Source organism: Musa acuminata, chromosome BXJ2-9, assembly GCF_036884655.1.
Source record: "Musa acuminata AAA Group cultivar baxijiao chromosome BXJ2-9, Cavendish_Baxijiao_AAA, whole genome shotgun sequence".
NCBI lineage: Eukaryota > Viridiplantae > Streptophyta > Magnoliopsida > Zingiberales > Musaceae > Musa > Musa acuminata.
In genome coordinates, this window is record NC_088346.1 from 12,196,319 (window position 1) to 12,220,557 (window position 24,239).

At 36.5% G+C, this 24,239-nt stretch overlaps 3 protein-coding genes across 3 annotated transcripts; 2 read left to right on the forward strand and 1 right to left on the reverse strand.

Moving 5' to 3' along the window:
* Positions 1–641: 641 nt before the first annotated feature.
* On the forward strand, positions 642–3,135 carry LOC135623920 (uncharacterized). The gene is made up of 3 exons (XM_065127384.1): positions 642–833; positions 2,685–2,745; positions 2,833–3,135. Exons 1-3 carry the CDS (start codon positions 762–764, stop codon positions 3,054–3,056), a joined length of 357 nt encoding a protein of 118 aa, XP_064983456.1. The 5' UTR covers positions 642–761; the 3' UTR covers positions 3,057–3,135.
* A 3,184-nt stretch (positions 3,136–6,319) lies between these two features.
* Positions 6,320–11,687, reverse strand: LOC135623172 (chaperone protein dnaJ C76, chloroplastic-like). The gene is made up of 7 exons (XM_065125802.1): positions 11,333–11,687; positions 10,247–10,327; positions 9,352–9,389; positions 8,359–8,438; positions 8,169–8,252; positions 6,896–7,004; positions 6,320–6,766 (listed from the first exon to the last, which is right to left on the reverse strand). Exons 1-7 carry the CDS (start codon positions 11,630–11,632, stop codon positions 6,628–6,630), a joined length of 831 nt encoding a protein of 276 aa, XP_064981874.1. The 5' UTR covers positions 11,633–11,687; the 3' UTR covers positions 6,320–6,627.
* Positions 11,688–13,723: 2,036 nt separating this feature from the next.
* LOC103998233 (ARM REPEAT PROTEIN INTERACTING WITH ABF2) lies at positions 13,724–23,919 on the forward strand. The gene is made up of 19 exons (XM_009419652.3): positions 13,724–14,100; positions 14,240–14,412; positions 15,366–15,538; positions 15,621–15,741; positions 15,825–15,899; positions 17,719–17,813; positions 19,318–19,393; positions 19,504–19,611; positions 20,502–20,630; positions 20,729–20,797; positions 20,899–20,958; positions 21,081–21,204; positions 21,321–21,460; positions 22,398–22,461; positions 22,620–22,699; positions 22,991–23,055; positions 23,128–23,245; positions 23,339–23,463; positions 23,547–23,919. Exons 1-19 carry the CDS (start codon positions 13,800–13,802, stop codon positions 23,629–23,631), a joined length of 2,181 nt encoding a protein of 726 aa, XP_009417927.1. The 5' UTR covers positions 13,724–13,799; the 3' UTR covers positions 23,632–23,919.
* Positions 23,920–24,239: the final 320 nt, after the last annotated feature.

Sequence of the window (24,239 nt, forward strand, 5' to 3'; positions counted from 1 at the left end):
CGCCCTTCACGCTTTACGATGTGTGCCGAGACTTGATTAGCGGCTTTGGATCATCCGGACCGAGGCCTATGGACGGTGGGATCTTCCCTTAGAGGTTGAATCCGAACCCCACCCTAAAACATTCATACCAAAGGATTTAAATCCTTGACTAATTCCTTAAGCAAAAGAAATCCAATTTAGTTACTTATTTTTAACTGTCTTCGTTAGGGTACCTTAATTTGGCTTAGGTGAGATAATTAGGCATAGGATCCACTAACTTATGAGTTCATCCAATTAGAGTTGTCATCCATCTCAAATATAATCAATAAGTATTGGATCCAATTTAATTGGGGATGAGTAATTAAAAAACTTGGCCCTCGTTTTGGGAGGGGGAGCAAAAGAGAGAGAGAAAGATATATATATATATATATATATATATATATATATATATATATATTAAAAATAGTAGTCGTCTAATTTTAATTTTAATTTTTATATAACAATTATTAGATGTTGATTTAATATGAATAATTATGACACTTTATTTTTATATTATATTATAACTAGTATTATAAAAATAGTGAGATATTAACTTAATATGGAATATAATAATTATGACATCTATTTCGTTACGGTGAACCCGTGGATCGGTGTGTCGCGAGTCGAAGCGGCCGAGTTGGATCGTTCCTGGGTGTACAAGACCCAACCCTTATCGACGGAATGCTTTATATCCCTCCCAACTCTCTCTCTCTCTCTCTCAAGCAGCTTCCAAGACAGCAACGATGGCCTGCGAAGCGTGCTGTACGTTGCTGAGACCTCCGATCCTCCCTTATCGCCAGGCACTAGCAAAGAAGGTGACAAGCCATTCGTTTCTCGAACCTAAAACTGGAAACTTTCTCTTAATTCCCGGCGTCCCTCAAATATACTAATGCTTGTTCTTTCTGAGGAAGTTTTGTATTTGTATGAGCTGTTTTTTATGGTATATCCTGCTGGCAACTCATTTGCAGTATAATTTTGTATGAGGCGATACGTCATACGGCTGGTGGGCAGAAAATGCCGGTAGTTAGGAGTAGAGAATCGGGACGATTTGTGGGTAGATGAGACTTCACCGAATTAGTCCCTCAATAAATTGGGTATAGACCAAGATGATAACAATGTTAAAGGAGGTTGGAATTCTTGTAGATAAGGAAAACAATGGAATAGATAAAGGTTGCTTGAACATTAGGCCGTTCAGAAGGACATTGTTTTATGCATATCTAAGAAACAAAATGAAAGGGGAAACAACAAATGATTTTTAGGGTAAATTGAACTGATTTCTTGTTCTGATGAGACTAAATGACTAAGATGGCTTTTGCTGTCGGTGGCTATGATCACATTTGAACAAGATTTGTGTATTGAAGACACTTGGTAGTGGAAGGATGGCTTGTGACTTCCTTAGTTGCGCATTTGATGTTTTGGGAATGTGAGATTGGATGTTGCTACCAAGAAGGAAGAATTACTAGCTATGAAGCATCTCAGAAACAGGAGGAATCGACAAGGTACCCAAAGTCCCAGTGTTCTGATGTTAGCTTCTCATAGTCTTCCATGGGCTGTTAGAAAATTTGATTTGACATGCCCAAAATGGAGGTTAGATTTTGAGCAAGAAAGAGATAGGAGGACCCATTGAAGACCAATTAACAAAAGCTATGTATCCTGTCTATAATGTATTGATGTAAATGAAGAGTTCAATTCCTTTTGTTTCTTCTTTAGAACCAGTAAATCTTGGACCGGTACAACTGTGTCACAGTATCAATCAAACCCAATATATCTATCCTATACGGTAGAAATGTCCCTCTCTTTGGAGTTATTAACAATTAATTTTGAGCTTTTCAAGTTACTTTCTTGTTATGCATTGAAGAAGTCCCTCATTGAACTTTAACTTCAATCCATGAGAGCCATTGAGACTGCCAAAATGGAACTGAAACCAAAACTAAAAGTTCAAACCATCAAAATCCTCTTCCTTTATAATCGAATTGGTTGTCTTCGTGCCTGAATCTTGATTGTCTTTGGTAATCTTTTCTGCACTCACTGATAGTGACTAGGTGGGAGACTCATGCATTGGGCTGTATTTTTTTCATTAAATAGATGTACTAATTTTCCTTAGTATTCATATCGGTATGTATTATCTTTTTCTTCCATTTGGTCTGTCTTTTCATTTATTTTACTTGGTGAATTTTTTCTCTGGTTTTGATGGCTCTTAATAATGCATATCCACTCAAATTTGTATCAGATTAGGGATTATTGGCACACTTACGTATTTGGCATTTTACAATGATCAATAAAATGTGGATTAGTCAAATTACGGAAAGATTGAGGTAGTGAAAGATTGGCATGCCTTTTCACATCTTTTGTGCTTTCTATGAAAACTGAATTGTTTATTCCAATTATGTTTTGGAACTTTATGCTTAATACAAAAGATTAAAGGACATAGGAATTTATCAAATCTAACCATTCCACCGTGGAAGCCTTAAGCTTGTAATTCATCTACTTATTCTCCTTGTTAGTCATAAAAGGTTTCATTAAGTCGTGAGTCTTAGTGCATTAAGTGATAGCCAATTGGACTATCTTCCATACTTGCATGTGTGGCCATCTGAACTTAAATCTTGTAGTGCAGCAAAATTCATATGCAGATGTTTATTTGTGGGCTTTTCATAATATGATGGCAGGAGTTATATGTAGGGGCTTCAGATCTAGTCAGTGTATCAGGCAAAACGGCTTCTAGGACAGGTCTAAGGCAATCCTGGTTGTTATGTTGCTTTAATATGTGCAACTTTGCTTCTGCTTCAGCTGATTCTGCTTTGTTTTTGCTTGCAGCAATGAGACTATTCAATATAAATCATCTGATTGGTATGAAGAAGGCCATCAGCTGGGGAAACCATCCTAATCGATCATTGCCGAAAAGGAAAATTTCTGTTTCAGTTATGAGTTTTGATACTGTAAATCCCCACACGCGTACAACAATATCGGGCTACTGGGTCGGACCTGATGCTGAAGATGGGTGGGGTTATGTCGAGGCTGTCGTGGATCGAAGTGTTTGAATGAATATTTACTCTTCGGCAAATGTAATTAATTCTTTGCAAAGTTTTACATGCTTATCGGTTCTTGATTTTTCTTTAAGCAGAGTGAATACCTTTATCCAGTTCAAACAAGATCATCCACAAAGGAGTATATGTTCATATGCATTTGAAGTCTTCTCCTTTACCACGAGAATCAAGGTTGAGAGCTTAAAACCTTTGAAGAATCAGAAACCCTTCATTTTGCCCCACCATCGTCTTGAAAGGTTTAGATCTCATTATCGGTAGATTCGATCATGACTTTACACCTACCTATTCACTGAGTTACATGTGTTACTAGATCTCATTTTGATCCATGGTTATGAAAATGCAAGTGCATAACAACAATCAATGGTAGCCAAATCCAAGAACCATACAGCAGTACAAATTCCATACTCAGATGATATGAATTGACCAAGGTTCTGTGCAGCCTACCTAATGGCCGGGTAAGTCAAGACAGTAAAAGCTAGAAAGCTAAATAGGCAGTAAGAGCTGAAGGAGATGATCTTATGTTTGCTGCTACAATTTGACTGCTTTCTCTCCTCAGGAAGTCTGTTTTAACTGATCGAATACTGTATACTGCACATTTTGTCAAGACAAATTTAAGAAAGTAAAGATGGTTTTCATTGAGCCAAATCAAAAGTATAGTTTCAGCAACTCTGCCAATGATTTCGCTAGTGGATCATTAGTCAAAGTTTCATCAGACAAAAATTATTTGGTTTACTATTCATTGAATTGCTGAGCTGAGCATTCAAGAGCAAAGAACAAAATGATCATACATCAAACAGTGTAAATTGACTGAAGAAGTCTGAATTTGACAAGGGATCCTAAAGTTGCCTTGCGATCCTGATTAACTTATGATAAGGCATATTTTGGGTCCAAGACACGTCACAGCCGATGTCATATGTCAGGTCAGAATCTATACTAAAGCGTTGCTCGACACTTCTCGTCCCGGGAATCCCGGGACGACGATGCCCCCAAGACACGATAAGTCAGAATTCGTACCAAGGCACTGTTTGGCACATCTATCACGTCAACCCGTGTACGATCAACCCTCAGACAGTAGTATAAAGACCTTTGGCCGGCGTCCGGTCTAGGGGGAGAAAAACAATTCCACCCACAACTGACTTGCTCGTCGGTGGGGCTAAAGTCGGGAATCACTCGACGATGGCTTTTTTTACAGGGAAGCGGTCACCCCCGAGCCACGAGCGTCTCGACCCATAAATTGCCATCCAGTGAACAAGGGCGAGCTATCACCTATCCCGGGAACGAAGAGACGCAGCTAAACGCAGACGACGCTCGGACCAAGAAACGTTGACCAACACCCTGTCGCGAAGGCCCGACCTACCTCGATATCTAGCTCAGCCGACAGAGAAATCCCGATATCGACCAGTGAACTAGCCGTGCTGACTCACGACACAATTGTTCACCAACAACTTCAATTTTTCTTTCATGGTTAGTTAGTGCGAGATTAAACCAAGATATACCAAAATCATATGTGATCTATGAGATTATCCGTCTTTTTTTTTACATATTTCTATGAAGAGAATGTTGTAGAGAGAGAGAGAGAGAGAGAGATTCACAAACATGAAGGAAACAAGACAATAAGAAATGATTCCAAATTAGTATTCCAGATGGAAAAGAAACGACAAGTTATGAGGTTCTACAGAGTCCAATGTAAAGTAGATCAGGTGTTCTATTCTCTCATTCCAAAATCCCTTCATCAATGAAATTATGCAACTCTGCGACTAATAATAGACTTGCCTCATTCTTAATTTAGATTAGTATTTGTTGTCTCAAACTGTGTTTATGAGTGCCGGTATGAATCGAATCACATGATCTGTTTACCAACACGTCTCGACTTCTTCCTCGGTTAACTCCTTGCCATCAAGTCCACTAATAGATTTACTCTCTTGAACACCACCAAAGAAGATGTGAATGTAGAATGGACATCTAGAGAAGGCAACGAAGCGTATTTTCGTGGCATTTTAATCTATTTGTAGATTTAGACAGAGTAACGCTTGTCTATAGAACATTTTACATGACATATCATGCCCACAACAAAGGTATTACCGTCTAAGTAATTAATCCAATTCTTTTGATAAAAGACTCTTGAGGATTACATCATCTAAGTCATTAAGTAATTTATAATGACTTGATTATTGATTGATAAAGATATTTTTTAGTTTCACATTAATTAATTGAGGAGTCAGGGAACCAATGACTCGTAAGTTCGTCGGATTATCCATACTCTCAAAGATGTTTTTTTTTAGCTCAAGAGTTTCGAAAGAGTAAAACTATATAGGTACATCGATTATTCAAAACGGATAATTTTCCTCGAGCCTATCGCACAAAAATGATAAAATATGAAGGTATCCATGCTATATCATATGTGAAACAAATGCCAACTACAACTTACCCAATCATATACTTCCCTATGATTGGTGCAGAAGAAAACAAACGTGGGACCCACTACTGGGTCCACGTCTACCTTCACTATGAGGAAGAAACGGAAGTTGGGTAAGTTTTGACGGTGACGTGGATGAACAACCCGCGGGGAGCTGCATTTGACTCTATTGCATCATCACGGTCAACGTGGTTGACGGACGGAATGACGACCAATCCCTCTAATCACTTGTCGTCATCGCTTTGATTCGAATAAGAATAGATATCAAAAGATCGATTTGATCTGAACCGTTAAAAACAATTAAAATGAAAAATATATTTGAGAACCGATTGAATCCTTTGATATGTGTCATGTCGTTACCACAACCAAAGTAATCTTATCACCATTGAAATATATTTTACTTAAATTAAAAGTATTTAAATATTTATCAATAATTTATATTAAGATTTTTTATATTTTTTTATCATACCACTGATTTTAATTATCCCACTGCTTAACATTGTTCATATCATTTTAGAAGATTATTTCTCATTTTATCTTTTAAAAATATTTCATTTTTCTATCTTCATAATAACTCATGTATTCATCGCAGTAGTTTTATCTCAATAACATAAATATTTATATATGTTAATTTTTAATAATCAAACATATCTATAAACCATTGTTAATTTATCAAACATCATATAAATAAAAATGTATACGACAATCACATAGGTCTCTTGAGACCCCATGTCATCATTTTTGTTATATATATTGCATGCCAATATATCGGACAAATTTATTTCACCAGCATGAAGTATTATTCCATATGAGAGCAAGTTATCCCTTTGTACCGACAAAATTATAACACTGCATAGCAGAGTTCATATTAACAAATATACTTTACAGTGATTAGAGAATATTGTCAATTTTTGCAGCAACCACAAGTGCTATGCTGGTGAAAATAGACTACATGGACTGAGTATAGCTGCTACGGTCTCATAATTCTCAATCAATATACAGTGACAGGGCAAGCAAACCACAGAGGTAAAAGAACACACATCTTATACAACCAACGCCCTAAATTACTTTCCTTGCATGTTATTGTACAACCACCATGTTATTGCATTCCATGTAGTTTACGAGAAGGTGTTCTGCAAAGTCCACTCCTCAGACCCAATCAACATATTCAGTTGAAACCTTCGGCTTTCTTTTTGGCTTATGATATCTGTTGTTCTCAAACTTTGCCTTGGCAATTAGAGAATCGAGCAAAGCTGCCTCCGCTATGTCATACGGGGCGGCTAAGGCACTGCAAAAGATTTTTACAACTGATGAAATTAGCTGAGGTATATATATAATCTGCATTCTATGTTTCTTTATTCGACTTTTAAGACAAATAAGATACAATCACGATCTGCCTATTATACACATCACTGACCTCTGAAGTAGATCCTCTAATACTTCTCGCTGAGAAGGTGTGACATAATGTATGCAGTTTCTTGGGCACTGTCCGACAGCAAGTTGGACGAGGTAATCATCGCTATGTCCTGCAGAAGAGATTACGGCACCAAGTGGCTCAGTAGTTGGTTAAGAAACAAATCCAAGAACTCAGGCATGAACTTTCACTGGGAACTGAAGTGTGTACATGGTCACAATCTTTGTGTGCCATGCACCCTAGGTGTGAGCGGTATGCATGGGATCACACATTTGCAGTGTTTGGGTGAGTTTTGATAGGATTTTTGGAGGGAAGGAAGATATATTTGAATGAAATTATACCACCAAGGTAACAATAAGTGGTAATTCCACAGTTATGACATGAGTATATGATGTAAATGGATATAGAAATAAGATATGATGGATATGTGTTTATACTTTACATAGCTTGATGGCATGTGTCACATAAATGCTACATGTAACATGGTGTAGGTAATGGATGATATAACATATAAAACATGACTCATAATATCTAAATAATGTGATACGATGGACTTGTGTTATTGCAGGCATACATGTTTTGTGCATAGGACTTCTCTTTATGAACTATGTACCATTAGTATACTGTTCCATTGGTTATATATAATACTTGTTTCGCAGAAATGATGACCAATGTAAAACTTTTTGATCAAAGTTAAGACATGGACCCCCATGGAATTCTTTACAAGAAAATATTCTCTTAAACTAAATAAATTAAACCTCAAGTTCATGGTTTATAAAAACTAGCAGAAGCTTTTAATCACTAAGTGCACTTTAATAGTTGTGTTCTACAAAATCTATTAGTCGTTTAAATAACACTTTAAAAATCATACACTAAAGAGCACAATAATCTCATGGGCAACAAAAAGGCTTTCCAAACACAAAATGATATATAGAATAGATATCCCCATTCCCCAACAAAGGCAGCATAAAGAAATAAGAGACTGAAAAACTAAAACCAAAAGTTGAGGTGGTTATGGGATGACTTCTGATGCAATGGCCACAAGTTTCTTTTTTTTAGGCCAAATATTACAAAGTATAACTTGTAACTTGAGAACATTTGAACAAAATAGAAGTACCTGGGTATTACTGATCTTGTAATTGAATAAGTGCATAAACCAACGGAAATGACTTGTTAGATGTTCAACTTCAACAAACTTGATGTTCAAAGATAGAAAATACAGGATCTATCTTAAAAATTTTGTAACTAAAGAAACGAAACTAAAACTATAACAGACCTTGAGAGATCACACGAGCTGTAGCATTCTCAGGAGAAAAAGAAAAGGCATGGGGTGCCCTTTTGACACAAGAATATGGACATCCTGCACGAAACAATTTCGATATGTAGGACGGAAGAGACGAGAAACTAGAAAGGAAACAAAAAGATGTATCATATATGCTTGATGCAACAGTTGTAAAAAAGAATACCTTTACCAACACACTGAAACTCATTGATGAAGAGATCATAAGCTTCACATTCTGGCTCATCGAAAGGGTCAACGCCTGGCCTACAGAACAACATATTTTAGATCAAGGAACCGACAGCAAAAGATATGCAGGTTTGTAAAATGATTTTTCTGGACACAAAAATCACCCCTCTAGTTCTAACAAAAGTGTATGAATATCTATATTAATTTGGACATTAATTTCTTCAATAATTTAATATATTAATGCTGTTAAACCTGTGTTTACAAAACAAGAACACTAGTGCCAATTTTCTTAAGAAAAGCTTTAGAATTTGTATGTACTTCCAGGTTACATAGTTCACACTGAAAAGCAAAAGTTTCTTGAAGCTTGCATTCTAGGAGCATTATGCAATTCTCTATACCAAGAATGTTTATCAAAATTAACATGGCAAATTCTCGTTTATCTCACTGAAGGTGTGTATTTTTTGATCCATTAGAAGTTGATGTATGAAAAAATCAAAAAGTAATATTTGTTCATTAGCTTGATGGGTAAAGACCTCGTTAGATCACTACAAAGTGATCAACCTTCTCCAAGAAAAAGAAAGAAAATTCTTAAATGTAATATTTGTTGTTTATGATTTCCAGAATTGGACCCTAAGTTAGAAAATAGAGTACAAACATATAGTGCTAAAATACTTTTTAGTTAATATTGATTTTAGATGTTACTTTAATAGAGTACAAACTACAAACATCTAATGGTGCATTTTCATGAATTTTAGTTAATATTGATTTTAGATGTTACTTTACCCAGTATTTTTCTGATTTCATCCAACATTTCCAAGTATGCTTGTCAAACAAACAGAACCAACAACAGATAGCATTCTAACACGAGAAGAAAATCTTTTTCGATGAACAACAGCCAACCATCAAAAAATTCAAGCATAATTTCAGTGCAGCACTCAGCTGGGAATGATCGAACTACAAATACTCTTAGTCATTAGGTACTCTTGTCTACCTTCTTAAGGGCTCATCTGGTTGGTCTTTAGATAATATCTGCATTTAGCAATGAGCTATGGTTAGTATAGATCTTACACTTGTAAACATATATCGTAATGAAAAATTATGTCATAAATATATTGTATCACACTAGATAATACCATAGAAACCTAAATAAACACAATGTATAAGAATACATTGTCATGCAACATGTTTCTCTTGAAATATTTCCTCTTTGTCACTCGAAGATAAATGCTTATGATTTGTTGTTTATCAACAATTATAATATGCACTTCTATAACTAAATGAACCCATATCAAAATGCAGAAATTTTAAGATAAGACCTCTTTGGTATCCAACAAAAATGTCTTGGCTTAACAATCTCAGAGATCTCCACTTCTTGAAACATCGAGATGACATCAAAGTAGAACCATATGACTTTAAATAGGGTTGTCTAATATTTGATTTATCTAAACTGGTCAACCGATCAGAACCATATAAGCCTAGAATGAAATGATCGAACAATTGATAACAGTGACTGATTGATCAATCATAGCACAGAAAAAAAAGGAAACCTAAGACATTGGCTAATCAGACATCCAGTACACATAGTTGGAAAACCTACCAAAGCCAGACTGCTTTTGACAGTGCATCCCACAAAACATAGGTAGAAAAATGGCTCATAGGCTGCACTTTCAAGGTTTACATAGACATGATTTCTCCCATATAAAGTAAGGTATCTTAAATAGATATAATTATACCAGGCAATCAACACAATTATACTAAGGCAATTTGCAAAGGCATTACATATGCATTCTTTCGCTTGATAAATTCTAGCTTGTTCTTTTCTAGAATATTAATTGGAAAACTATATATTTCTAGAGCCACTGTGAACACCAGATGATGAGAATTACCTCATAGGCCCATATTACACGTTTTATCAATGCATCTGCATCTTTCATGTCCTTACACACATCTGGATGAAATTCCTTAACCTGTAACAGGAAAGAACCTTGATGTTTTCTTATAGCAATATATAAAAAAACTACAACATAAATTTAAATAGTGTCCATACAAGTGAAAAATAATTTGATCATAGATTTTGGGGGACTAGGTTAAGCATACAATAAATCATCAACTCAGCATCTAATCCCGTACAAATTTGTAATATAATGACCAAAGCTAGGACAACTCTCAATATGTTAACATAATAATTGTTCCATGATGCAATGAGAAGAGATAAAATTGAAAATTTACCTAACGTATTCATTTCATGCTGTGATGAATTCACTCGTGTGAGTAACTAGTTTGTGATCATGGCTACTTCTAGAAAACAAGTGCATGATCATGGTTCCCTGTAAGTCGAAGCTCTTTTTTCTTCTGAAAGAAGAAATGAGCATTGATCGTGCACTTCAAGTATTGAGTAATCAAAGTGACATATGTTACTGCACATTTGATAGAGATAGAGAGAAATAAGGACAGAGAAGAAGAAAATAAAGAGAGAATAGAACATTTTATATTGTCAAAATCATCTTAGTTAATCTTTTATCTCGATACTGGAGGCCCCAAAGTGTAATAAATGGAATAAAGATTCTCTATTTCACTCTTTAGAACATAGTGACAAAAGATCGTAGGAAATGTTGAAAAATATCAACACACTCCAAACCTTTTTTCGCATGAATGAACAAGGCAACACCTCTTTCCAAAACGAAAAATGCACTTAAACAATCGCATACCATGAATGTAAACCCTTAAATAACTTTAGTAATGATCCTTACAAAAGTGCAAAAGGACGACGGTTCTGTGCGAGGCTAAAGATCCAAATTTGAGCTTGGTTTTGCTAAAACAATACACACAGGATGAGTCGAATCTTTTTAAGGGTTGCAGAAATCAGAGCACCAGAATTAATATTTCCTTTTATACCTAAGGAAAGCAAATAAGAAAACACTAAGCGGGAACTGGCAGGAAGAAAAGAAGAGGGAAAGATGATAATGACATACGCGGGCTCGGAAGGCGGCTTTGAGCTGGGCCGGGGAGCAACAAGTGGGATCGAGGCCGAGCACTTGGTAAGGCGACGCCGATGGCGACGACACCCAATCCTCATCTCGGCCGCCGCCGTCTCTCTTCCCGTCTCGGCACTTGGATCTCCACGATCTCGAACGGTGATGATGGGGTATATTGCTTCTGTTTCTCGGCCAGGGCAGCCATGGTGGCGGCGGCAGACGGCTCGTTCTGCTCCTCGCCGCAGTTCGGTTGCTCGGGGAACCGTTCACCGAGATCGAACACCTTGCGGCTCCCATGAGCGAGGAAGCGAGTCTGGTTGGCTGTGAATCGATCCGCTTCCAACGCCACAAGTATTACGAAGACTCCAAATTAGCAATATATATATATATATATATATTTATATATCCGCTCATTATAAACTTTGATATCACATAATATATCTCATTATAATTTTGAGTAATGACATTGACATGTGTGGCAACGATATGTACTATGGTACGAGCATTCCAATTGTGAGTGCCACAAATTACAACATGAAAACTATCATTAAGTGTTACTCTTTTATTTATGCCAAGGCAGATGCTTTCTTTCGTCGACATCCATAAACAATATTCTGTGGGTACGTACGAACAATTGCTACATTATGTGGTGGCTGCCCACAAGACGTTGTCGTTTCTACCTGTCGGTTGATTGGTAGCCTCCGTGGCCCCCTGGCTGGTCCAGTGGCCTATTACGAATTGGTGCGTAAATATTGCTCGTGCATTTAGAATTCCTTCGTCATCAATCATATCGTGACAGAAACAACAACAAAAATATGTGATATTTATCTGTAATATTTTTATGTATTCTTTTTAAGTTGAATATATATATATATATCAAATCTCTCGACTGTTTGAGATTGAGCTTAAGAAAAGTCATATAATTGGTTGAATCAAAATATTTATTTATAAATTTTATTGAGAGAAGAGGAGAAAATTTAAAAATAATTAATAATTAATAATATAAAATATATCAAAAAGCATAGCAACTTCTGTCTATATCTAAATCAAATTATTTACTATATAAGATTAATTATGAGATTCTTGAGTTATTATGAATCCTCTCATGTAAATATCAAACTACTTAAACAAGAAAAGCATCTAAAGTAATTTTTATATTTTACTTTTTCTTTACCAAACCCTAAAGATATGCAATATATAAAAAAATCAAACCAGATAGAGTATTATTCCTTTTCCACAATAACTCCTTATAGTATTATGATTCTTTGCCATCATAGGACATTAGTTTTAAGAAATTTAAAATCTTTATCAATCCCAATAAATTTTCAGTAAAATATATAAAAAAATACAGTATAATAAAATATAAAATTTGATTGATATTAATATGTTTAAAAAGTTATCTAGTATTAGTCATGTAGTACACATATTATGCAATAGTGGAATAAAAGTTTGAGATTATAAAATAAAAATAAAAAAGCCTTACTGTGATGTTACAAATTTTATTATAATATTCTTAATAAAATTAATATATGATAAGATATGGAACAAATCTTAGCATTCGTATGGATATATGTATTACATTAAATTTAAGAGTTAAATGCGTTATTTAGAGACCTTGATTGGATGCGTGAGGATAGATAGATAGATATGTCGCAGCATTCTTTGATTTCATTCCCATATCGCAAAACACAAAGGACACTACTTGTCCTCACACGCCGACCTTTTCATGGGGATGGCCACCGCCTCCTCCAGTGATGAGCCTGGTACGAGAGAGGGTCGAAATGTCATTAGTGGAAAAAGTAATTTAGAGGATGTCGAACACGCGATGTTAATGCTTGGGTACGGCACGGGACCATCTCTCCCATCGAAAGGCAATCTGGGCCGTCGATCGCTTCGCTGGCGCGGGAAACACGAATTTTCGAAAACCCTCTTCGTCCGCCCTCCTCGGAACCTTCGCGATCACCTACCGAGGCTACCTGCTTTATCATTGGTGGGTCCAGAAGATATTTCGAATCATAAGGAGGGTAGATGCAAGGTATACAGTCGAGCTGGTAAAACATAATATTTTCAGAAAGAAAAAGCCGGCTAGCGGCCATCAGCGTTTCCCCTCTTTACGCTGGACCGTCTGCCACATCACATGGACCAGATCCTTTCCAAAACACGTTTTAGATCGGTTGACGTTTCGAGCATCACAACCGTTTAATATGAAGCGTCTTTGGATATTAGCGGTTCGATTGGTATTCTATCCATGGAGTATTTGAAGCGGATCGGAGCTTCTCATTCATACCGGGCACACACCCACTCTCTTGTGCATGCATTCAATAATATTTCATTAAAACAAATTGTAATAAATGTTATTATATACACCATCTCTCTCTCTCTCTCTCGCTCTCTCTCTCTCTCTCTGTCTCTCTTTTCACAGTCGAATTCCTTCATCTCTCTGTTCTGTGTTTCCTTGGGACCGATGGAGGCGGAGCAGCAGCGGCCGCGGAGAAAGGGGCAGAAGCGGAAGCTGGAGGAGGACGTCGCCGCCGCCGTTTCGTCGGCGGCCTCGGTGCCGGCGGCGGAAGAGGGGGACGACGGGGAGGCGGAGGATGGAGGGGAGGCGGGCGGGGACGAGATCTGTTGCCATCGGTCCCAGAAGACGCTCGCCCGCGAGGTCAGGACCCAGGTCGAGGTCCTCGAGCGGAGCTTCTCCTGGCGCCTCATCGATCGCGCCGCCGCGAAGCGCGCCACCCACATCCTCGCCGAGCTGGCTAAAAATGGTCCGCCGAACCCTTTCTTCCTTTCAATCAGTTTGCTCGTCCGTTGATGTTGTGTTGTTCTGGTTGCTGTCTGTTTTAGGGTTTTTATTTCTTATTGATGCTTGATGGTGATAGATCTGTTTGCCGATCCTTTCTGCAGAGGAGGTTGTGAATGTGATTGTGGAAGGAGGGGCGGTGCCCGCCCTTGTAAAGCATCTGGAGGAGCCGCCGCCTCTGCTGGCAAGGGAAGGGAGTGCCGCCGGAGGAGATCGCCCCTTCGAACATGAGGTCGAAAAAGGGAGCGCTTTTGCTCTCGGACTTCTTGCAGTGAAGGTATCCACGGTAGCACTTTTTTATACTTTTTCATGTGAACATGAAACCCGGAAGCTCTTATGATCTTAGTTGAGACAAATTATGAGGATGGGACAAGGATCCTCTTTTTAACCGCGATCTAATATATGTAAAAATGAAGTCCTGTTTTTAGGTAAGCAATGCAATTTCAGATGTTTGCAAGGTAGGGATATGTAGATTTTCAGTGTTCGAACATGGGTTTTGTAGATTTTCACCGGTTCACTTGCTATAGTTCTGTATTCGATGTTAGTTGATTGGCTGCTTGATAAGCTTGTGGTTAGTAATTTCACTGATTTACACGTTTTGCATATTAAGAGGGAAGATAATATGAGATAAAATAGTTTTCTGTGGTTTTTTACATGCCTTCTCTTTAAAAGTTGGCATGGTTAACAATTTATTTTTCATCTTGTTTGTGTCAATTTGTTTTTAGCGCTCTGTTCTTGAACTTGTCCTACATCCTTTTGTATTTGTGGTAGGAACTTTTCTTAACTCATCCGGTATCAGTTTATAATCCTTAGATTGTCTTCTGATGCTGGTCTTTGTATCAACTTCTACTCTCTTACATAGACTAAACATTCTTAACACTATTTGTTGTTAAGTTCAAACTTCTCTTCCATTCCAAGATGCACATTACAAGTGGCATAGGTTGTAATTTGAAGATATTTAGAAGTTTAGTGGTTTTTTTTGTTTTGTCATCCTGTTATGAAGATTTTGCTGTATGCATTTGTTTTTAGCAGAATCATAATGTATTTGCACAATTTAATAGTTATTCTTGCTTTCACATAATTCACCAATATTTTGTGTCAACTAATGTATAACTTCTACTGCTTCTTTGATAGATTACTTCATAGTATATGAATATTATTTTCCTCTTGTTGGAGTTGTTCCATTCTTTTCTTGTTGTTGGTCTAAGTGCTTTTTAATGATTTTAACAGCCTGAACACCAGCAACTTATAGTTGATGCGGGTGCCTTGCGTCTGCTTGTTAATCTGTTAAGAAGGCACAAAAAAGGTTCCAATTGCCGAGCAGTTAATAGTGTTATTAGGAGAGCAGCTGATGCAATAACTAATCTTGCTCATGAAAATAGCAATATCAAAACTTATGTCAGGTTCTTTCGCACAAAACTTAGTTTTGCTTTTGAATATTTAGCATATCATCTTTTTCTGATTGTTGTCTTTAATGCTTTCTAGAATTGAAGGTGGAATTCCACCGCTTGTTGAATTGCTGGAGTCTACAGACCTGAAGGTACAGAGAGCAGCTGCTGGTGCCCTGCGGACTTTGGCATTCAAAAATGATGGTAACAAGAACCAGGTCATTCTGCTAACTGATTTAAAATTTATACATTTAATTTGGAAATATTTTTGCTGCTATTTCATTTCAAATTAAATTTGCAGATTGTGGAATGTAATGCTCTTCCCACGCTGATTCTCATGCTTCGATCAGAGGATGCTGCCATCCATTATGAGGCGGTGAGATAATGCAGATGAAACACATGGCCTGATATCTTGCACATTTAGACAAATATTTTAATTTATTTGAATAGAATGCATTTGATTCGTGAAGTCTGCTCGATCTGCACCTGGATTAGTTATGATGAATTGGATGCATGTAAGGTGAATCCTAGTGCTTTTGGAGGATATAAATGTTTAGAGCATTATCCTATCAGGGTTGGCAACTCAAGCATGTTTGTTAGGTTGATCGCTGTTAATATTCAGATGATCTTGAATGTGCTTAACCCCATCCTGTTGTACAAGCAATCAAGTAAATTGAAAAGGAGATCCATCCACGTTATTTATTACTATGTTATAGTTTGGACACCATTAGAGTATTGAAGAAAAGTATACCTATACTCAACAACAATGTAATCTAGTTGCATACTCTTTAGTGCCATCTGCTTCACACTCTTCTCCATTTTTTGTTCTATGATCTTGATAATTTTGTCCCTTTTTCCTTTCTAGTTTTGGACTTTTATTCCCTCCTTTGCCACCAAGTATCTATCAACTAATTTACAATTTCCTTCCCCGCTTCACACTTCCTACTCTTGATGACTCTGTCAATGATAGTGCTACATATCAGTTGCTGAGAAGGAAGAGCACTTAGCTTATATTGTCGAGGGTGACATTAGGCTTGCAGTACCTTTCAGATGATATTACTTTCTCTTCTAATGAGAGATGGATTCATGTTGATCCATGTCTCTCTTGTGCCTCCTTATTCTCCCATTGCTTTTCTAGAACCAGTTGGTTCCAGCTTCCAATATGAGTACAATCAATTTATTAAATTGGGTATTTCAGAGCTGCACCGGTAATGCTTAGGTTAGAAAAATAGTGATTAGTGTCAATCATGTTTTTTAAGTTCAGTACATCTGAGCTGACTGGTCCATGTCATAGATGTGCAACTATTTTTAATATACGTATAAACTTTTCACATCCTGAACTTTCTTAAGTCATAAGTGTATTGTAACTTGACTTGTTGATAACAGTGTGTAGCAAAGTTTGTTAGGTAGAATCTTATAACTTGCAATATAGTAAATTGCCTAATCAGTGATCAAACAGTAGTTGGAATTCGAAACAGTGACAAAGTAATGAAGGTCAACAATATCTACAAGAGAATATCACACATCTAGATAACCTTCATGATTCCATGAGTCATCAAGCAATGCCTAATCTTTCAGGTAGGTAGAGGGAAGTCATGTAGGTATTTGAGGTTTATGTAATAGCCTCCATTATAATCAGTTTTGGAGAAGTACAACATTTTTCAGAGTCATGATTGTTTACATAATTACTGTGGAAAGTGGCATACTTGTAGTCTAAAACATTGTTACATTGTAACATATAGAGGTGAATGATTTAATAGACTCAACAAGTGACACTCCCTTAAGTTATGATGGAAGTTCAAATTGATTAACAAATTGTCATATTGGTGTCTCTGGGAAGGAACATTTTGCTGAATAATCTTCCTGAAATCATGATTTAGAGATGCATCACTTACTGGAGACAAGCTGATGACAAAGCTATGAATTAGCTCATGCAATGTGACAATCTTCTGGGGATGCAGTACATAATGGAACTGTTGTTCACTGCAATAATGCTCATGCAGCTTTACAGACTTACGGTGGACGATTCATCCAGCTTTGAATAAAAAAATACATTGAATTATTATTATCTATTCCTTGGATGTCATGACAAACTCATGTTATCTATATTTTAAAGGTACTCATGTTTCTTAATTTTTTGAGATTTATTCTTTTTCAATGTCCAGCTAACCAGTTGATTTTCTCTTGATATTCAGGTAGGTGTAATTGGGAATCTGGTTCATTCATCACCTAACATAAAGAAAGAAGTTCTTCTTGCAGGAGCTTTACAACCTGTAATTGGCTTATTAAGGTATATCTTTGGACTTCATTGCCCTGATTAAGGTAGCATGACTCATTTGTCAATAGGTGATTGTGAAACCTCTTTTGTTATTTTATCATTTATTATTTTCAATTTGTGCTTTCCTTAGTTGTTGTAAGAATGTGATGAACAATCCTGAACTGCATCTTAACTTATTCATTTATAAGTTGGTGATTTGACTTTCAATAAAAGCTGCTATGCTGGTAGGATTAAACTTAATTCTAGAACGAGATCAGGAAATCTGAACTTTATATCTGATTGAAAATAAAAGGTTAGAGTTGGCTCCTGGTCATAAAGGAAGGACATTGTGTTCTTCATATTATGATATTTTTTGAAAGAAAACTAAAGGGTTTCTTTTCCTTCTGAAAAATCAAGCTTGGAATTCTCTTTCGGTGTGGATTTTCAATTAATTTAAGCAGTGTTCTGAGCTGGTGAGGGTCAACAAAGATCTAAAGATTAGCTTGTATTTTTTATCATTGGTATGGCTGGCAATGTGATTGCAGAAATAGAGTTAAAAACTAATGTAGGTTATGGTATCACTAGTAGGAAATGGAGGAAGAAGTGTCACCCACTTCAAGTTGGCCTCCTGATTTTGCTGTGGTTAACATTGGAATGAACAACCTAGTGTTCTGTTTCTTTAACAATCAGCTTTTCTGCATTTACTTCAACAGATTAGACTCTAGCTGTCTGACTTCCCAGAACTGATTCCTTTAGAATAAAAGGATCTTTCAGTTGTTTAACTTTTCCCTCCTGCTTCTCCTGATGAATATGGAATAGAAAACCATACTGCATTAAACAGATGCATGGGTGCAGATTTTTGATAAATTTTAGCAATGTCATTTACCCATAACTGATCAGCCAAGTTATTTGATTTCTCATTTCAATTAGAGAAATTTGAAGAATGATCATGTGAATTATGTGAAGATTGATTGTGTGAGTTGTGTCTTGTTGAAGTGCAATTGTAGTCTTGATAGGTAAATGCTATGATGTATATGACCCCAATTCATCTCAAATTGGACATAATCAACTCCAACTGGATTAGGCCAGTTCAAAGCTACCCGCTCAGTTTGGCCCGGGTGATTGGCATAGCTAGTTCGATGGTGTTCAGCATGCTATGATGTATATGATTGCAAGTTCTTTAATTGACACCTGTGGGCGAATAGTTATCATATGTTTAACTGTTATGCTATTTCTGAACAAGCAAAATGACCTAAGGTGCCATCATTCATATCATTTGGGATTTAACTTTCCCAAGTACTCAACAGAAGCAGATGCCAGTGACACACTGCCTTTTACACTATTGCTACAGATCTTTGACTTTAGTTTGCAAGTGGGAAGATATAATTGTGTGATAATGATGGCAAAATATGCACTTATGTGCTTGATAAGTACGTACATCGTGTTGTAATTTCAAATTAGATTCATCATAGAATGTTTGGGTTGGTTAAAGACTTCTTTCTGCATTCCTTTAAACTGAGCAAGTAATTAATTACAGTTCATGCTGCACGGAGAGCCAAAGGGAAGCAGCTTTATTACTAGGGCAATTTGCTTCAGCTGATTCAGATTGCAAAGTACTTCATTGAACGCTTTTCTTCTTTGTTCTGTCTGAAGGATAATATTGATATAGGTTAAGTTATAATCTCATCCATGTACCTGTTCTGCTACCTTGACTTTCTTGCAGGTGCACATTGTACAGAGGGGTGCTGTACGACCACTGATTGAGATGCTTCAGTCCCCAGATATTCAACTTAAAGAGATGTCTGCCTTTGCTCTTGGCAGGCTGGCCCAGGTTATTGTTATATGTTACCGTTCAATCTGATACCTATCATATCTTAATTTTTCTATTTTACTAGTGTTTATTTTAAAGCTAGCTCCGTTCATCATTGCTATTCTTGCCATTTTTTGTTACTATTTCTTTGTATATGGAAGATTCGGATAGGCTATTATCAAGAATAACTCATTCAATTTTTTGTTACTATTTCGTTCATCAATGCAGCTTTATGTGCTTTCTTTAGCACACTTATAGTTCTAGGTTAAAGCATTAATTTGAAAATTTGAAATCCATGAGAAGGAATGTTCAGGGGAAAAGAAAGCTTCCTACTTCAGATAGAGCTTCCGGACATATGACTTGTAATATATTGGGTCATAGCACTGCTTACCAATTTGAAGTTTCAAGAACACTATTGCTATTTAGCAATGTGGTTCATTGGGCCATGGCTTATTTTTGTTTGGGCTGCGCCTCCATTGTGCACTTTCTAGCATTGGATATACCGAATTGTAGAATATTTGTACCCTTACTGTTTCACAAGTCTAGTTTGGTGTCAAATGAGTTGACAACAAATTTAAGTTTTTTCCTCTGATTCTCTACTTAGATTGATTTTTCATTTATATTTTGAATAATTCTTCATTAAATTCTTAGAAAAAAAGGATGATTAAGTTTAATCTTTCTATAACAGATATTTGCCACATTTTGAAATTATTCGACATGCTCCTTTTAAATGCTTTCTATGATCTTTTGTGCTTGTAGTTAAGATAATATCCTTTGGTCATAAAAAACTTCTCTTTTTCCTGTTTAATAATTTCTCTCGAATTTGTTCTGGCTGGATTTGTTTCTTAAGCTTCCATGTGGTCAATAGTACCTAATTTCTGGCGTGTCTCAAAGACCCTTTTTCTTTATAGGACTCACACAACCAAGCTGGTATTGTCTACAATGGTGGTTTGGTTCCTCTGCTGAAACTTCTTGACTCAAAAAATGGATCTCTGCAGCACAATGCTGCATTTGCTCTTTATGGAATTGCAGACAATGAGGTGAATCTACATCAAATGTTCCTTTGTTCTGACTTGATTCTCTGTTATTTTTTATAATGCTAGAAGTTCAGATAGGCTTACTCTTGTCTTTTTTTCAGGATAATGTTTCTGATTTTATCAAGGTAGGAGGTGTTCAAAAGCTCCAAGATGGTGAGTTCATTGTCCAGGTATGTTGATGTGATGCTTCAGATCAATGCTTTCGGTTGTGAGTGTCAATCTTGTTTTGTTTTAAATCGTGCATTAACAAGATATATAAGTTCAATTGCAGGCAACAAAGGATTGTGTAGCAAAGACATTGAAAAGATTAGAAGAGAAGATCATTGGACGAGTGGGTTTTGTTTCTTAGGTCCTTTGCATTGTAAATTGATTGACAAACATTGACTTTCCAAGTTTTAAATCATGTTTACTTCTGATAGTAACATCCTGTACCTTGCTTTTTTGCTCTTTCAGGTATTAATGCATTTGCTATATCTGATGCGAATTGGAGAGAAGGTTGTTCAAAGGCGTGTAGCACTGGCTCTTGCTCATCTATGCTCACCTGGGGATCAAAGAACAATTTTCGTTGATAACAATGGTAACTGTTACATGTCCAGTTATCCGTATCGTCCTTTCACCACTGATATCCTTTTCATTTCTCTTTTGTACTTTAAGAAAATATCTTTGTTTGTTAATTAACAATTCTCAATGTAGGGCTTGATTTACTTCTAGATCTACTGGGGTCTACTAATCTAAAACAGCAACAAGATGGTTCAGTTGCTCTTTACAAGTTGGCTAACAAAGCCATGACACTCTCTTCTATGGATGCAGCTCCTCCATCCCCCACACCTCAGGTTTGTTAAAACAGGCATTAGTTAGCTTTGCTATGAGTTTTAATGATTAAAATTTGTTCCATAATCATGGAGATACAAATAAAAAGGGTCGGGATTTCAATGCTTAAAACTTGTATACTTAAAAAATAATATTTTATTTAAATTGATGGAATTATCTTCTATATTTGTCGAATTTCACAGTTGTCACTATCAAGGTATTATTAAGCAAAGAACTATTACTTCACAAGTATAGCCTTTATTCTAATGGGAAAATGGTTATTTTTATCTAAAATATCATTTCTTCTACAAGAAATCTGTGCTACAAATGTAAAATATGATTTTGGATTATAATTGGAATCATAAGAAAACTAGGTGATAAATATATTCCTTCAGGTAAGGGATAGACAACTGGCATTTTCATAGCTAAAAAGGAGTTACTAATGCAGCATTATTGTTCTTATATTAGTGCCATCATGTGTGTTTGAGTTTTCACACTGAGATGGTTGTTGAAATTAATGTGGGTGCCTTTATCTTTTTATTTTCCTGATCACATTGAGGAAGGAAAGAAAATTATTCACATCGAATGTCATGATTATTATTTTAATAATTTAAAGATCCTGGATTCTCAGTATTGGTGTTCTTACACTGGACATCCCGGTGTACAAGGATTAACTTCATATTGGAACTTGTTCATGCTACAATATTGAGAAATGCATGAATTATGCAAAGGTCCTAAAAGCTAATTACCAGTTTGTCAGAAGACTCAGAACAGACAGCTGTATATCTCTATGAATATAGAAGCAACTATATCTTATCTTGGTGACATCCTCCTAAAGTGCCTGGTAGAAAAACTTCAATTATGTTGTTTGGATTTGCTTTTGTGAGAACAGAATAGTAATGTTTGTTATTGTTTCCAATCAATGCATTGTACGTGTTACTAGTCATTTGTTTCCTGCAGGTTTATCTGGGTGAGCAGTATGTGAATAGCTCCACGCTATCAGATGTTACCTTTCTGGTTGAAGGTTGTAGAATATTCTTACTATGCTGTTATTTTCCATCAAAAAATGTGGATAACCTTTAAAATTTTCATAAAGTTTTTCACATTTCATTTCCCATTCATGAGGATGCTATCAGTTATTTGCTACATATTAAAATGTTTTCTTTTCCTGTTCTCTTCCAGGCAAGCGCTTCTATGCACACAGAATTGCTTTGCTTGCTTCTTCAGATGCATTTCGTGCAATGTTTGATGGTGGATACAGGGTAAGGAAACTCTTAATTCTTACCATGTTTGTTTTTCCTCTATAATTAGGCTTTACTCACATTCAGGTGGATAAATAATTGTTCTTGCAAAGTTATGGTATTTACAAGCCCCAAGAATGTCAGTGTATGATATGTTCGGAAACTTTTTCTACTAAACAATGTCAGAGTATGAATGACGAAAGTTATATTTTTTTTAACAAGTCGCTTCTGGAAAGAGCAAGATATCGTAGTACCTGTTCTGGCCTAGTAAGATCTGATTAAAAATGTCTTACTTTTACTGATTCGTTACAGGAGAAGGATGCAAGAGACATTGAGATTCCTAATATAAGATGGGAGGTTTTTGAATTGATGATGCGGCAAGTGCAGTTACTCTTCATACTAATGATGCTTTGTGTTATGGGGTTTGACATTTGGGTGTTCGTTTGCAGATTTATATACACAGGATCAGTCGAGGTTACTACTAATATCGCACAAGACCTACTAAGAGCTGCAGATCAGTATCTTTTGGAGGGTCTTAAACGCTTATGTGAATATGCTATCGCACAGGTGAATAGATATATTTTTCCTTCTTTTCAGAAATTTTGTTCGGCTAGTAATAGTAGTTATGTATTAAAGCTGAAATATTCTTTGCTTATGCAGGATGTCAACATAGACAACATCTCTAGCATGTATGAATTGTCAGAGGCATTCCATGCCATGTCCCTGAGGCACACTTGTGTGTTGTTTATTTTGGAGCAATTCGACAAAATAAGCATTCAGCCAGGGTACTTTCTACTCTGCTGTTTCTTCAAAATTTCTTAACTTGGTCTACACGAACTCAAGCCATGTCCCTGATGGATTTCTGTAGGCATTCCCATCTGATTCAACGGATCATCCCGGAGATCCGCAACTACTTCGCAAAAGCATTGCGACCTAATCCAAGAAACTCCTGATCCTAACTACTCTTTTCTGACACCATCTTTGCTAACTCATGCTGCTGGGGGGACTGTATACAGTTTGGAAAGGCCTTCTGCATCGAGTGATTTCTATTTTCCAAGAGCAGGTTTGGGGAAGAATGTTCTAAGCTTTCTGGAACCTGTATCTCCTTTTTCTTGGATGCTGTTTGGTACGGTACATCACTAGCATCGGAGTTGAAGCTAATGACACTTGAAATTTCCACTCGTTATTACAAAAAAAAAATACTGTCCTTTGATTTTAGAAAACCCTGCAGTTTGGCATCACCGCCCCCCCCCCCCCCCCCCCCCCCCCCCCCCCCCCACTCTACCACCCTATACTGGCTTCTCTCCTTTCCAACTTGGCCACAGGGTTTAAGGCGATGCTATCATTAGTAAAGTAGCATGGTAATTATCTATCATGGATTCACATCACTCTTTCTAATAGCCAAATTTGGATCTGTTCATATTTTGTTTCTGTATATAAGCATTTGAGTCGGCAAGGCAATCAAGTATTGATATAGCTTCTCTTCCTCCATTGTTGCAGTGCGATCTAAATATTATCTAGACAACCAATAAATGTTGGTTGTTTTCTGTTCCAATCTTAT